At 38.6% G+C, this 16917-nt stretch overlaps 1 protein-coding gene across 1 annotated transcript in view; it reads left to right on the forward strand.

Moving 5' to 3' along the window:
• Positions 1 to 16917, forward strand: part of ADAM23 (ADAM metallopeptidase domain 23) — a 172136-nt gene that overhangs the window by 71691 nt on the left and 83528 nt on the right. The window contains exon 4 of the mRNA XM_025405513.1: positions 10341 to 10404. Within this exon, the coding sequence (XP_025261298.1) occupies positions 10341 to 10404 (64 nt within the window). The remainder of the gene's footprint in view (positions 1 to 10340; positions 10405 to 16917) is intronic.

Consider the following 16917-nt stretch of genomic DNA (forward strand, 5'->3'; position numbering starts at 1 on the left):
CTATTTCCACTGCCTTCTAGCCTGGGTAACAGAGCAAGAGCCTGTCTCAAAAAATAAAAAATAAAAAGGACCAAGATTATCACCTCTAAACATTCCTGTGTTATATGTATGAAGGTTACCATGATTGCACAGAATATTGTTTTCTGTATAGTACAGAGAAATCAAGGGTGACAACTTCAGATGCCTTTTACTTTACAGGGCTGTGCAGACGTGCCCTTGGTCTGTCTCTTGGGGATTTGCTCTACAGAGGCCCCCTGTCTCAGTTCAGCCAGTAGATATATTCCAGGTTCAGGTTTTGGTGATGCAGTAGAAATCAAGAGTTGGGCTTCTAGGTAGGACAAAAAGAGAGAAGGAGAGCACACAAAAGACAATAGTAGTTGTTCTACAAAAATCTTACTCTTCCTTTATTAAAGCAGTGTAAAATTGCAAAGTACACATTAGCATTTACATAATAAATTTTAGGACGAACATATATAATTTACAGTGAAATAATTTAAAGAAATGGCAACATTTAGGTAAAAACCTTTATCTTTGTTAATCATTGCTTTAATTTTCATATTTTTGTTTTTTTCTCTCACTCAGTCTCTTTGGCCGTTAATTGAATGAGTGGAGGACAGTTAAAGCCACATGTTTTCATATGCGGAGAGGCTGCTCCTTAATGTCTTTGCTGGTTTCTTGCCGTTCTCTCCTGCTGCTAACATTAATTACTTTGCTGATGGCTCTAATTGACCCAGTAAAAGAATCTTATCTGTGTTCAGCCCTTCCCAGGCCCTGAAGTCTTTCCAGCTTCTGCTTGCTTTCAGTCTTTATAAAATAGCCTTTCAAGTTCTGAGTTCTGGTCCTAGAGTTCCCTTTCCTTTGAAAGTCCTAGGCCGGGCCTGGTGGCTCACGCCTGTAATCCCAGCGCTTTGGGAGGCCGAGGCGGGTGGATCACGAGGTCAGGACATGGAGACCATCCTGGCTAACACGGTGAAACCCCGTCTCTACTAAAAATACAAAAAATTAACCGGACGCGGTGGCGGGCGCCTGTAGTCCCAGCTCCTCCGGAGGCTGAGGCGGGAGAATGGCGTGAACTCGGGAGGCGGAGCTTGCAGGGAGCCGAGGTCGCGCCACTGCACTCCAGCCTGGGTGACAGAGAGAGACTCCGTCTCAAAAAAAAAAAGACAAGAAAGTCCTACCCCTTGCTTAAGCCTGTGGATCACTGTTTCTAAGCCCACCTTTTCAATACTGTTGCCCCATATCACTGATGCCCCAGCTCAACTGGACTTTTAGCTCTTCCTTGAATATGCCTCTTTGCCTTTTCCTGTTTTCATGGATTTGTACACAGTGGCCCCTGTCTATAGGATCTTCTCTTTCCTGCCAATATTTCCCTGTCCAAATTGTATCATAGAGACTGCCTAAGCCCTGCTTCTTCACTAAAGGGTTCCCTGATCATATTAATTGAAATTAATTTTCTCCTTGAGGGCTGCTTGATGCTTTGTTTGTTATTTATGGTCGTAGGCTAAATGCTGCCTTGGCGTATCTTAGCAATGAGATTATAATCACCTTGAGGGTGAGAGGCATTTTGTTTCTCTTTTTGTCTTCATCTACTCCCACCAGCGGATGTTCAGCGAACATCCGTCTCATTGAGTTTAGGGGATGTAGGGAAAGCCTGGCCAGCTGCTGCTCCCTGCGTGGTAGGTGGTGATATTGTAAATTTCTGTGGTTCCCGGCATTTCCTGGACCCGAACTTAATCCTTAATTAAATAATTCCTTTATTAAAGGAGCTATGCTTCTTTTCCCTTAAAAATGTAGCTTGTATTATGGTTTTTTCTTAAAATGGCAGTATACATTCATTGTAAAAATTTTAGGTAATACAGTTAAGCAAAAGAAAGAAAATAAAAACTATTGAAAGTTCTGCAGGAAACAGTAGCCCAGTGCTATATTTGGTATACACCTTTTCAGACATTTTTCTGTATGTGAATGTGTACATATAAACATACTCCTAAAAAGTTGCCAAGCATAGTGTTCTTTTACTTTTCTTCTCATTGAATGATGTTGTGAACGTCTTTCAAAGTGTCTGTGAAAGCACTAGAAAGCTACTGTCACCTACATCATGCATGTTATTGTTTTTGTCTAGCCATTTCCTCAGGAAACCCTTATGAGTGGAACTTGTGGAATAAAGGGTGAACATGCTTTCAGGGCTTTTGATACCTATTGCCAAATTGCCCTCTGCTTGCCAGTTTTCCTACATCCTTGTCAGCAGTGGCTACTGTCATTCATTTTTATTTTCTAAAGTGATGGGGGAAAATGATCTCTTTCATGATTTTAATTTACAGGTATTTTATTGCTAGTGCAGCTGTAGGTTGGTATGTGATTGATCACCATGAATATTTCTTTTCTTTTTTTCACGAGTTACATGTTGTATACATATTTCTTCATGTTTATTTAAATCCAAGTTTATTAATAGGTTATATATGTATGTAAATATGTATGTATATTCATATACATATATCTCTGTATACATTATACATATATAAATAAATCCAACTATATTTGTACACATATAAAATTTGTTGTTAGTAGAAATTTTTCCACCTAGATTATTTTTAGATTTTTTTTGTTGGTTGTACATGTAGAAATGTATTTTGTTTTTGCATATTTATCTTGTAACCAGCCACCTTACTAACTGTTATTATTTCTGATAGTTTTTCTCTTGGTTTCTTTTTTATTCTTTTGGCTATTTTATATATACCTAGGAAGAATAGAACACCATATAAACAGATGTGCAGTTTTTCTGTATAGAATGAAAAATGAAAAAAGTAAAGAATGAAAAAAGTTAAAAATGAAAAGAGTTATTTTCCTAGAATGTGGCAAAAACTGGACTTGGAAGAGAGTAGTTTCTTCTGTACAAGGTTACCAGAAGGCGAGGGTGATCATGGATCCTCTTCTGTTCTCTGCAATTTCACTATGTGTGATGCTTGCTTTGTAGTTATGTTAATAAATATTGGATGTATCAGAAAATAAGCTGGATTAGCAATATTCACCAACTATGTTCATTATTAGCTTTGAAATTTGTTCATCATAGCATTTCAGTGATGTGTAACTATGTGCAGAAGATATGCCTTTTTAATTTGGATCCAGTTTTCCTTGTGTTTAATTTTTTTTTTTTTTTGGGTTTTATGACATACGGGGGTAAAACTACATTGTGAAAGTAACCATGATTCTGTCATAAAGGAATCTCAAAATTACTGGAAACTTGGAAAGACACTGGTAGCCACAACTAGTAATGTGTTATCCACTTCATATGGTCGGGCTTTAAGTTAAGGGGAAGAAATGAAACATCTTTCATTTTTTATTTAAAGATTTTTCTTCTGATACCACCCCGCTCAGAAGGGAACTCTCACTGGCTTTTATCGGCTGATCAAGCCAGCTGAGTAAGGGTTCTCAGCTTTTATATCACCTCAAGTCTCCTAACTCCTCCTTTCTCCACTCTACAATTGGCTTGCAGGCCTGCCTATGTTTCTTGTCCTTATTATACTAGGGTTTTCTAAACTTCATTATGGTTAATGGGACCATTACCTGAGATGCAGGAGTACCTACACATTTACATTTCCACTGCAATTTCTCATGTGGTTTAGGAGCTCATTAAATTTCTCTTGTTACCCAAAGAAAAACCTCTACACCCTATTCATGCTAGGAACATTCTCTGCCTGCAGTTCTGTTCCTATGAAATATGCCCACACTTGCCAGCCCTTGCCTGGTATGCCATCTTTGTCTGACTTAACACAAAGCCTCTATGCAACCTATAATTATTTTCACCCACTTAATATATCATTGCTATATGCTTAAATCCCAGCCTCTCCATGTTCTTGATCTTTTAACGTAGCTTAAAAGTCTTACTGTATTGTTTACACTCAAAGGAGTATATATTTTTTAGCTGAAACAACTTTTGGTATAAAAACTATTTTAGGTGGTATGAGTCTAAATTTTTAAAACTTTAGGAAAGTAATGGTTGAAAAATTGTTATACTTTTAAAGTCTTCTGTTACAAAAAGAAAAAAGAAAAGCGATATAAGCGCAAGCATAATCATAGGTTACAAGCTTATGTTTATATGAATATATTGAGTTTACATTCTGTGTCTGTCTTCATTACCACTTACAGTAATTATCTCGTGAATTTAAAATATCTTAAGTATATAAAAGGACAAAACAGAGAAGCTTCTAATGGAAAGAGGTAGCGGGCGCGGTGCTTCACTGTGGCTTCATGGAGCCTTGGGCATAACAGTGTCACTATGCTCGAGGCTCCATGAAGTTGAGGGTCTCCACAGTGACAGCATTGGTTGTCATTAAATGAATAAAATGTGGACCTGGAGGGAAGGGGTGGTAGGAGACTTCTTGGATGAATGTCAGGGCTCATTTGGGTGTGATTAGGGTTCCCAATACTGAGAAGTTAAGCACTGTCAAGCAGAAGATAATCAGATGACTGACTTTGCATGAGAAATATGAGCATCTGTGGTACTCCTTTTCTAGATATCATTTAATTTTTCTACTGTTTGTTTAACTTCTGTTCCAGTTCCAATTTGAACACATATGGAAGTAACTTACATGTTTTACTACTGAGATTTGAATTAGGGTATTTGTGCTACTGTTAACTTAGGAACAAAGATGTATGGCAAGGTGCATGACTGGTCACCACCTGACAAGTTCAGTGTCTTACAGTGAATGTGATCTCATAGCTTCCTGACTTCTCCATCTTACACTGCTGAGTCCTCTTGCCCAGATCTGCCTACTGATGTTGTGCACTGAGAGAGCCTAAAGCACCTACTCAAGGCTTTCCTAAAACAGTGGTTGTATTAGTCCATTTTCACACTGCTGATAAAGACATACCTAAGACTGGGTAATTTATAAAGAAAAAGAGGTTTAATGGACTCACAGTTCCACCTGGCTGGGGAATCCTCACAATCATGGTGGAAGGAGAAAGGCACATCTTACATGGTGGCAGACAAGAGAGAATGTGAGCCAGTTGAAAGGGGTTTCCCCTTATAAAACATCAGATCTTGTGAGACTTATTCACTACCATGAGAACAGTATCGGGGAACTGCCCGCCATGATTCAGTGATCTCCCACCGGGTTCCCCCCACAACATGTGGGAATTATGGGAACTACAATTCAAGATGAGATTTGGGTGGGGACACAGCCAAACCATATCAGTGGCTGTGTGAAACATGATGACAGAACCCAAAAGCAACTGGAGGAGAAGACATACTCACAGACTGCTTGCTTACTAGAATCTCAGCTTTTGAGTATTTTCTACCTTGTAGACCAACCTGACCTTCCATGTAGAACTCCAAGTGTATACCTTAAATTTGGCCTTTTGGTGCCTTTTGGTAGGGTGACCATATGCCCCAGTTTTCCTAGGACAGCCCTTCCTGGTTTATGTGTGTGTGTTGTCCTGGAACAATGATTAATATGCCTCTTTTCTTTTCCAGAAATGCCCCAGTTTGGATGATAAATTATATGGCCATCCAGTTGCTAGGTTTTGGTGCTTGCTGCTGTTCTTCTAGACTTTTTTTTTTTTACCTAGTTCTGCTGGTGAAGAAATGCTGTGTGGGCCTCTGGGTTCCTTCAGACAAGCTTATTCTCAGCAGCTCACTCAATTTCCTAGTTAGAATTAAACTGAGTGCTTAATACAAAATTTCAGAGAATATAGATTTTAGAACTAGAAAGGAATTCTAGTTCATACACTTTTTACAATGAAGTAAATGATTTTAAGTCATGTAGAGAAAATGATTTCCTTTGTGGTCCAATGTATGTCTTTTCTAGTAGTCTTCCTCATAGCCCAAGGCGTGGTTGGCCACGTTGTTTTGTTCTGAGCAATTGTTTTCTTTGATCAGCCCACCCCTAAACTTCCCTGACCAGAATTGCTCCAAAGAGAAGCATTTTTGTTTGTTTGTTTGTTTTTTTTTCTGAAATAGAGTCTTGCTCTGTCGCCCAGGCTGGAATGCAGTGGCGCGATCTCGGCTCACTGCAACCTCTGCCTCATGGGTTCAAGCAGTTCTCCTGCCTCAGCCTCCTGAGTAGCTGGAATTACAGATGTGCACCACCACACCCAGCTAATTTTTGTATTTTTAATAGAGATAGGGTTTTAGCATGTTGGCCAGGCTGGTCTCAAACTCCTGACCCTGTGATCCACCTGCTTCAGCCTCCCAAAGTGCTGGGATTATAGGCATGAGCCACCGTACCCAGCCGGTTCTTTGTTTAAATTAAGGGGTTAAAGTTATTTTCCAAAAAACCTGGAATCTACCCTTCTTGGTTAATAGCTTTCATAGGTACTAGGGAATCTTGGTACCTAACTTTTCCAATTATTAGAATTCTTGGCTTCTCCATATGGAACTTCTTTGTAATGGAAGATACAAACTTTTGGGAGTTTTGACCATATGGCTATTTATGTGTCTACTTACATTAGAAATATGAATCTCATGTTCAAGGATTCCAGCAAATACACACATATACACACGTCTATACACATACACACAAAACCTTCCTGAGGTAAATCTCTTTTTGTGAATTTCCAATTCCTAAATATAATAGCAGCTCTATTTGTGTATTTCCTGATAATTGTGGAATTCTTTGAACATAGATTTCTAAAAGATAGATTTGTGATAAATCCTGAAATTAGGATAGTTTAGACAGTGTTTCAGTGACAAACATGAAATCTGAGACTTCAACACTCTAAAATGTTATCTCTTCCCCACACTGTGATCTAGGGCAAGTTGAGCAGCTCTTTTAGGCAGCTCTTCTCCAAATCATGATGAAAGGGTCTAGGCTGCATTCATATTTCAGTTATGCCATCTGGAGTATGTGGCTCCCAGGGTTGCCATGAAAGAGAGGGCTTAGATAATCCTGCAGGGATTTTAGTGGTCACAGTAGAAGGGCAGACATCACTTCCTTCATCTCTCATTAGCCATGATCCATTGTCTTGGCCCTAACCTAACTGCTGCAGAAGCTGCAAAATGTGGTCTTATCAGGATGCCAGGAAGGGGAAAATGAAATAGCATTTGGTGGACACACAGCATTATTTCTGCCACAGTTCCTTCATTGACCTGATTCTTGGCTCATTTGTCATGTTTCAATAGTTTTATATTCTCCTGCTCTTACATGTTCTTCATATTTTGAGTAAAATCATATTTAGTCTGATTCTAGAGTCACTACTTTGGTGGTGCAGATTCACCATGAAGGTGCAGAGTGAGTGGGTTCAAGAGTTTCCTTGTTCTAGTTCTTCCACTCTCTTTCACTGGCTTTTAACTTCCATCCTACGTTTATCCATTTACTTATAAAGGTCACTCCTCTTTCAACAGATAACCTGCGTGAGAAGCATGGGAGTAGCCACAGAATACAGCTTTTCTGTAGCTTCAGTAATTGAAAAAAGATGTTTATTTTAGAACTTAGGATGTTCAGAGTTTGCCCACAAGTTATTAGCGTCTTCAGAACCAAACATCCAATTGGCTGATCAACAGAGTTAAATGCCAGTTTATGTTTGGGTCCACAATTGCTAAACAGATGAGTATTAGCATTTCAGAACATTCTGTTTCCAACAGGAAATTGTATTAGGACTACAGAGAGCAGAGGTAGAGGAAAGGACAACTCATCTTCAGGCATATGGAGATGTAGATTACCTTTTCCTTCTCGGCTGGATGGGGCTGGAGACACACCACTGCACAATCAACTGTTCCCTTCTCCCTTTTCAGTGTTTTTTGTCCATCATCAAAAATTACATTTCAATATTATTTCAAGACGTTTATAATTAATTAGGTTACATTTCAGTTGATGTAATTCACTCTCAAGGAAATTACAAAATAATATTTTTGAGTGAGGTGATCAGTCTTGCATGTTTGTGCTGATTTTGCTTAGTTTCAATTCAAGAGTTGCATTCTTCATCCTGTTTCCAAGCCCATATAGCAGGTGTTGGTAGAAGTTCGCTCATTCAGCAGATATTGATTAAGGGCCTGCTATGCATTAGGCATTATGCCAGGTGCTAGGGATACTGTGATGAGTGGAAGAATTAGTTTCAAGGGAGGCTAGCTGTGGTCAGACAGAAGGAAAGGATGGAGTAAATGGGGTTGTGTGCTATTTATAGGAAGTAGAAGAGTGGACTGGCATGGTGAGGAGGGGCATATGGTGGTGTATTTGTCTCAGTGTTTGCCATAGACCTCCTGAAAAGTAGCTGTTTTTCATCTTTAAGATTCTAAAATGCCAGAGATACTAGAAATAGGTATGTTCATGAGAAAAAGAGACCCTTAAAAAGAGGGAAATAGGATAATTAAAGTGACTTTATCCGATTTGAGAATTCATGGTTAGAATGCAGTTCTCTGCCCCTGTAATTACAGGCAAAATTAAAATAACATTGTTTCCAACTCTTAGACATGCTCCAATAATTGTGTGGTTGAAAATAATAAATTACCTGTAGAGAGACACAGTTAGAATGCAGTTAGGGAGACCTCTCTGCCTCCTGGTGTTGCAGAAGCTTTCCACAGAAGAATGGTACCATCACCAGCTCTGTCTGTATATCACAGTGCTGGTAGCCAACTTAATTAACTAGCAGTGAAAGAAGTTTCTGCACCCTGTGAGATATTCCCCATGTATACAGAGTTCAGTAATTGTCATTACTTTTACTATCTGAGGTTTTTTAAAGGGAATGAGTAGACATACCACAATGTAGTTTCAAGAGTGGAATTATCCTTCAATACACATTTGATTTGTGATTTTAATGGGAAGCATGTTTAAAGTTTAAGCATTGACTTCCTTTCTGTGTTGGAAAGGTTGTCCATTAGCAGACACAGGGCACTATGCTGGACATACCCAGGAGGCCCCCAGTTACTCTGTTGACTGGTGCTTTACACCCCTTTCCAGCCCTCTTCACTGAATCATTTTTAGAATGCATCAGATGCAGCTCTCAAAGTGATGCAAAATCATTGAGTCCTCGCATTCTTCAGCTAAAGAAGTAGTGTCATGGTTTCCTAACAAGAAAACCTACTATGAGGCAAGATTATAGAAGATCAGAATAGCAGAGTAGGGCAGGAGCTGAGGAATCTTCTGCTTTAGACCTTCATTTTTACGTAAGAAGAAATAAAGACCCAAGTTTAGGGCATACAGCTGACTCAGAGTGGGACCTACTCCTGTCCTTCAGTTCCCATTATGATTAAATGAGTTAATACCATTATAGTCCTTATAATAGTACCTGTGCCATAGTAAGTGGTCAGCAAATGCGAGTTATCACTTGTCATTATTCCTAGTGGTAGAGCCCAAACAGGAACCTAGATGCCCTAATAATGCAGTGCTCTTCAGGAGGCACATATTTTATATTTCCACGTTGTAGAGGGAGAAATATGTTTTAAGAAGTTGAGTTAAAATAGTGACCACCACAGTGCCCATTTATGTGTACCTACTCAGCATACTAGTACTTAGTCTGTACTAAGTACTAGGCTAAGTACTGCATTTCTTAGCCCAGTACTGCATAGTCTGAGCTAAGTACTGCATATTCATGGTTTCCTTTAATCCTCACAGTGTTCTATGAGATTCACATTCTTGACCATCCTGATTTGACATACAAGTTGGGGAACTTGCCCAGGGTCACACCACTAATATGGGGCTGAACTAGGTTGTTTTTTTTTTTGAGACCTCTACCTCCCTGGGATTACAGGTGTGAGCCACCATGCCCAGCCTTGTTTTATGTATTTTTAATAGTCGAAAAAAATCAAAAGAAGGATAATATTCCATGACACATAAAAATTATGTGAAATTCCAATTTCAGTGTCCATACAGTTTTGTTGGAATACAGCCATGCTCATTTGTTTACATATTGCCCGTGGCTGCTTTTGAAATATAATGGCTGAGCTGAGTAGTGTAGTGGAGACCGCATGGCCCACAAAACCTGAAATATCTACTCCCTGGCCTTTATAGAAAACATTTGCTGACTTTTGCTTTACACTCTTCCTTGGTGATTACGTTTTATGACATTCCAGCGGTTTACGGCATAATTGTGGAGTTTTTATAGGATCTGTCTCCTCGTGTTACTTGCATATTAATTAACATATGAATCAGATCCTGAATAGTGTGTATAAAAAGAGTTCACCGTTAGATTGTCTATGTCTTGCCTTTTTTTCCCTATAGATTGGGGAGTAATTTATTCCTGGATACTGTGTGAGACTCTTGATGATAACCTGTTTTTGTTTCTGTACTAACCATGGATTGCAGCTGTTTGTGATTTGCATGCCCCTCACGTTCATTTATTGAGCCGATTGTTTTTAAACCTCCAAGTGTCTTAGACGCAGAAATCACTCTATTTTCTTTCCTTTGTAGTGGTTTGTTGTCTTCTGATTATGTGGAGATTCACTACGAAAATGGGAAACCACAGTACTCTAAGGTACGGTTACTGGCGTCGGCAAGTTCTCTAGTGTAAGTGTACCAGTCATAGAGTTGATCAGTGCACACTGCATTGTTTTGATGTCTGTCTCGGTAAAATCACCTGTGCTCTTTTACAATGATACTATTTTTAGTGAGGAGAAATTTATTAAAATGTACAAATGTTTGAGATAACATTAGGTATTCAGGACAAAAAATGTTTATTGTTTTTATTATACATACAGTACCTTTTGTGATAGTATAAAGAGCTATTCAGTTCCATATCAGCACCTGAAAGTAGTCAGTAAAGAAGGACGAGGCTCATGGCCATCGAATCTGGATTAGAAGACTGGATGGGCTGTTAGAATGATTCTTTAGTGCAAATGACTTTGCTGCCCAAGAAGGGCAGGGGAAGTGAAATTTAGGTAGTACTTTTTCTCTAACCGTCATAACAATTCTGTGAGGTCAATGTTATTATTCCTGCTGTACTACGGAAGAAATTAAGGCAGAGAGAGGGCAAATAAGCCTGCTTAAGGCCATGGAACATTGAATATGAGGGTACTTGGGTATCTGATTCCTTCATTTGGAGATGAAATTTCTTGTCTTCAGGAAGGATTAATAAACAGCAAGTGAATTTGGATTAAAGCAAGAGAGAGAGAGAGAGAGAGATGGTTTGTATGTAAGAAACAGTGACCTCCATCAGTCAGGGTGAAGATCCTCAGAATGGCTACAGAAAGAAACTCTGACTTTTAGGGAGTCAACAAGTGCCATTGAACCTGAGCAGTGTCCCCGGTGTCCCGGATACTGGGGCACAGGAAAGGAAACAGTGGGGAAACATCACTAGATTTGTTGTTTGTTTGTTTGTTTGTTTCCTAGATTGTTAACACATGTCAACATAAAAGTAGCACCTTTCCCATGTGTGGACTTGCGCAGTATAGGTAACTGGGATTTTCAGTGTGATGGCTTCTCAGCAAATATTTATAGGCGCCCTTCATTATAAATACTGCCCAGGAGGCCCTGGCATGTCTCAGGATTTATAACATTCCAAATTGTAATTGGACGTGTTTTCCAGCCTTTGGTTTTGTGCCACAGATTAAGAACTTTCATGTATCATTAGTTGTCAGTTCTTGCCTTAGGTTGCACTTGGGGGTTGTTGAGTCTCCCTAAAAGTTAATGCTGTGGAAAGTGAGCAGAAAAGCTAAATCAAGCGCGGGAACGAGCTTCCTGGCATTTGTACAAACTGAAGCTTCTGTCAGCTGTGCCAGGGCCCTGAGCACTGCGGATGCTGAATCATGAGCCTGGAGTAGACAAGATTGCAGGGAACTTTATAGACTCAGCAAATGAGCCACCTTTGCAGGACACAGAAACCTGATCCAAACTTTTCACTAAGGCACTAAGTTAGTTTTTTTTTTTTTTTTTTTTTTAAAGAAACAGAATAACTAATTGGCCTCCAGAGGTCATTTGAGGTCCCAAAAGGAGACCTTATAATTAATAAGATATTCCAAATCTGTTATCAATTGTAACTAAAATTAAAACAAAAGGTATTTCAACTCTAGCAAAAGAAATTGTATTCACTGCAGTTTGTTTTTGTGTTCACTGCTTTTCTGTCTTTCATGACCCATTTTCTCCAAATAGCTCATATGCCCAAACTTATGTGCTTCATAGATAATGAATTAAGTCTGTTTTTTATGTGTCTGTATTGATATGGTGCACAGTATTTTATGTCAAGATTTTAAAAATGTAGCAAAATTTTAAATATTTTAGCATGTATTAAGTAATCTTCTAAACCTTTAATTTTTAAAAACTTCATATTATTTCTAATTCATTTGTTATAATTTGTTTAAAAATGCCATGGTGATAGACATTTTGACTGTTTCCAATCTTTCACTATACAAATAACTTCAAGGGAAGGGCCTTCCAGATACATTTTGAATACATCCCTTATAATTGCTTCAGCGTTAATTCTGAGAAAGGAATTTTCTGGGTCAAAGAGTTGGTACAATTTTTTAACACTCTTCACATATATTAACAATTTTTCTTTCTGAAAGTTTGTATAAATTCATATTCCCACCACCATTACATATATATATATATATATATATATGCATTTGTAAATAAACTTCATGAAGATTGTCTTTTATGCTGTTTCAGAAAATCTTTGTCCAGAGTACCAGAAAAGGAAATTAATATGTAAGAATGACTAGGTTAAACTTACTTTCACATAATGCAGCCTTTTTTCCCCCAAATATCTCAAATTGTTTATTTATTTATTTATTTATTTATTTATTTATTTTTGAGATGGAGTTTTGCTCTTATTGCCCAGGCTAGAGTGCAGTGGCGCAATCTTGGCTCACTGCAACATCCGCCTTCTGATTTCAAGCAATTCTCCTGCCTCAGCCTCCCAAGTCGCTGAGATTACAGGCGCCTGCCACCACGCCTGACTAATTTTTTTGTATTTTTAGCAGAGACAGGGTTTCACCATGTTGGTCAGGCTGGTCTCAAACTGCTGACCTCGTGATTCACCGGCCTCGGCCTCCCAAAGTGCTGGGATTACAGGCGTGAGCCACCATGCCCGGCTCAAAGATCTCAAATTGTTTAGAGAAAAGTACATGCACACATTGTACACACACACGTAGACACACAGTATTATCCACATAACTAAAGAACAGTCTTATTTGGCTGTGAAGTTAAATATGAAGGTAGATATTGACAGTATCCCAGGAATTAGTTGCAACCGCACTTTGAAAAGAGGGTTGCCTAGGTTCTCCCATTTCACCACTACCAAGCCCCTCCCTCATTCTTACTTCTCACTAAGAAAAGATTAATGTCTTGGCTTTTACTTTTATTGCATGCATGTGGGTTAAAAGTGCTTCTTTCCATGTGAAGCAAATATAGGAGCTGGAGAGGTAAAAAAGAAGCGTGTAATATGAATGCTGGCTATCAATCTGTGAATAAGGAAGAACTTTTGTTCTGCGCTTGATGGAGCAATAGCCTTTGTTTAAGTTCCTACAGTGCTTTGCACATAATATATAATACAACTATTTTGTTGATTTTTTTTACAACTTTAAAGATAATTTATTTACTTTTCTTATTTTATTAACAAATTTATTGGGATATAACTTATATATCATAAAGCATATAATTGTTTTTAGTATATCTACAGACTTGTGCATCCATCAACATAATCTAATTTTAGAATATTTTCATCGTTCCATAAAGAAACCTTACACAGCCTGTTAACAGTTGCAGTCTCTCTTTTACCAACTGTAGATAACCACTAATCTATTAATACTTCCTATCTCAATAGATTTGCCTATTCTGGACATAAATGAAATCGTATAATAGGTGGGCCTTTATGACTAGTTTCCTTTTTTGTCCCTAGCTTTAATGAGGTATGATTGAAAAATAGAAATTGCATATATTTAAGGTATATAACTTAAACTGTATATATAGGAATTGTATGTATTATACAAAACATCATGTTGATATGTTTATACATTGTGAAATTGTCACCACACTCGAGCTAATGAACATACCCATCACCTCACATAGTTATGTCTTTTTTTGTAGTGAGAACATTTAAGATTCACCTTCTTAGCATATTTCAAGTACTATATATTTATTGACCAACTTTGCTGATGAGCCTATTTAAATAAGTTAATTTTTAGCATTTCAGTTCTTATAAAAGTGTAAGCATCAATATAACACTATGAAAGTACTTTTCAAAATTAACATATTTCTGTTAGATCTTTTTTGGTGAGCTGCTAATACATATTTGTAAGTGCTTACTAATACTTTGATTTCCCTTCTGCTTATAAAAGGAACTACTACCTGACCAGCAGTCATGATGAATAAATAGATGAAGTGCCTCCATCCCAACTTCCCTCTACCTTATTACTATCATTATTAGGTGGGGAAAGCGTCTTTTCCTAGGTCTATTTTCTCACCTTGGCTTCTTCCTATTCCCTTGCTCATTCTTGCTCAGGGAAGGAAGAGCAGTTTGACTGCTGGGAAAGTATGTCTGTGCAGCCAATTCCTCCCTCCCCTGTTTTTTGTTTTTTGTTTTTTTTTTTTTTAAATAGGATCCACCTTCCTACAGGAAGAATACATTCTCTCTACCTTTCTCTTCTCTGAATTGTACTGTGGCCACCCCCGTGTGTGTGTGTGTGGCGGGGGGCGTTGAGTTGTCCCACATTGTCTCTGCCTGGATGGGTAAGGCTAGCTAACTCCTGGGTGCAGCATTAGCAGGCCTATTAGATTCTCAACTAATCCTCTCCTCCAGTATAGCTCTATAATAAATGAAGGTGACATTTTTATGTTTCATTTCTATGTGACTCTCTCATTTAGTTTTAAACTTGGGTGGGCACCAATTCATACCCACGAGGATGGCTGTAATAAAAATGATGGACAATAACCAGTGCTGTCGAGACTGTGGAGAGATTGGAACCCTCATACACAGGTTGTGGGAATGTAAAATGTTGTGTGGCTGCTTGGCAGAACAGTTTGGCAGTTCCTCAAAAAGTTCAACAAAGAATTACCATATCATGCAGCAGTTCTACTCCCAGGCATATACTCAAGTGAATTAAATATATATGTCCACAAAGAAACTTGTACATAAATGTTCATAGCATTATTCGTAGTAGCCAAAAGGTGGAAACACCCTAAATGTCCTTCAGTTGATGAAGGAATAAAGGAAATGTGGCATATTCACATAGTGGAATTGCTATTCAGTCATAAAAGGAATGAAGTACTGATACATATTACACCATAGATAAACCTTGTAAACATTATGCTAAGTAAAACAAGCCATATACGAAGGGGCGCATATGATATGCTTCTGTTCATTTGAAATGTCCAGAATAGGCAAATTCAAAGGAACTGAAAGTAGGTTCATGATTGCCAGGGCCTGGTGGAGTGCAGGGGAGGAGAAATGGGGATTGATTGCTAATGAGTACAGGACTTTTCTTCTGAGGTGATGAGACTATTCTGAAACTAGATAGTAGGGATAGTTATACAACTCTGTGAATATGCTAAGAAAAACACTGAATTGCATACCTAAAAAGGTAAACTTTATGATTTCTAAACAACCTTTATGATATCTAAATGATAACAAAAAACCCAGGTGGGGAATAAGAATTTACCCACCCTCTTCATCAAACAAGAATCCTTTAAGATTGGTCTTGTCACATATGCTCATGAATAAGCCATTCCTGCTCATTCATTAAACAAATATGGTTTTACTGTATAGCATAATGTCCTTCAGGTCCACCCATATTTGGCAAATGCCAGGATCTCCTTTTTTAAGGCTGAATGCTATTCCATTGTATGCACATGTGTTTGTGTGTGTGTGTGTGTGTGTGTGTGTGTGTTGAAATAAGCCAGACACAGAAAGGAGAATGTTCTGTGACCTCATTTATGTGTAGAATCTAAAAAAGTCAAATATGTATTTAAGTTGGTGCAAAAGCAATTGCGGTGTTTGCCATTGAAAGTAATGTCGAAAACCACAAATACTTCTGCACCAACCTAATAGAAACACAACAGTGGTTAGCAGGTGCAGGAGGTGGAGGGGTGGGAGTGAGGTGGTGGGTTGGAGAGATGTAGGTCAGATGGTACAAAGTTGCAGTTATGTAGGCTGTAAGTCTCAAGATGGAATGAATAGCATGAGGGCTATGGTCAGTCATATTGTATGATGGAATTTGCTAACAGAGTAGATTTTAGGTGCTAAAGCCACACGCTTACACAAAAGGTAACTGTGAGGTAGAAATAAGACATGTTAATTTGATTGACTATAGTAATAATTTCACTATGTATATCAAAATATCATGTATATTTTAGATATATACACCTTTTTTTTTTTTGAGATAGTATCTCACTCTGTTATTCAGGCTGGAGTGCAGTGGCACGATCTTAGCTCACTGCAACCTCTGTTTCCTGGGTTCAAGTGATTCTCCTGTCTCATCCTCCCGAGTAGCTGGGATTACAGGCATGTGCTACGACGCCTGGCTAATTTTCATATTTTTAGTAGAGATGGGGTGTCACCATGTTGGCCAGGCTGGTCTCAAACTCCTGACCTCAAGTGATCCACCCGCCTCGGCCTCCCAAAGTGTTGGGATTACAGGCGTGAGCCACTGTGCCCGGCCTGATATATATAACTTTTAAAAAACAAAAAAGCAGAAAAAATGTTGATTTAGCTTGTACCGTGACCTAGTTTAGGTCATAGTTGCTGTTCTAGGTACTAGATATGTATCAGTGAACCAAAGAGATAAAAATTCCTGCCCTTGTGGGTCCTGTGTTCTCTTCTCACCTTTATTCTTTTCTTTATCAGTATAACTACATCACCCTTTTAGAATGTTCTTTGTGCTTTCCTTATCAAATCATCATCACAGCTCAGCTCAAGCTCCGTTCTAGGAGTGAAGGCTTTTTGGCAGCAGGAGAGCTTGGATTATGGTCAGTGGAGTAGGTCTCTGTGTGCATGGCTCCTGGCTGGGAGGTAGGGTTGATGCAGAGTGGAGGAGATTGGAGGAGTGCGTGTTCT

Source organism: Theropithecus gelada, chromosome 12 (genome assembly GCF_003255815.1).
Source record: "Theropithecus gelada isolate Dixy chromosome 12, Tgel_1.0, whole genome shotgun sequence".
Taxonomy (NCBI): Eukaryota; Metazoa; Chordata; class Mammalia; order Primates; family Cercopithecidae; genus Theropithecus; species Theropithecus gelada.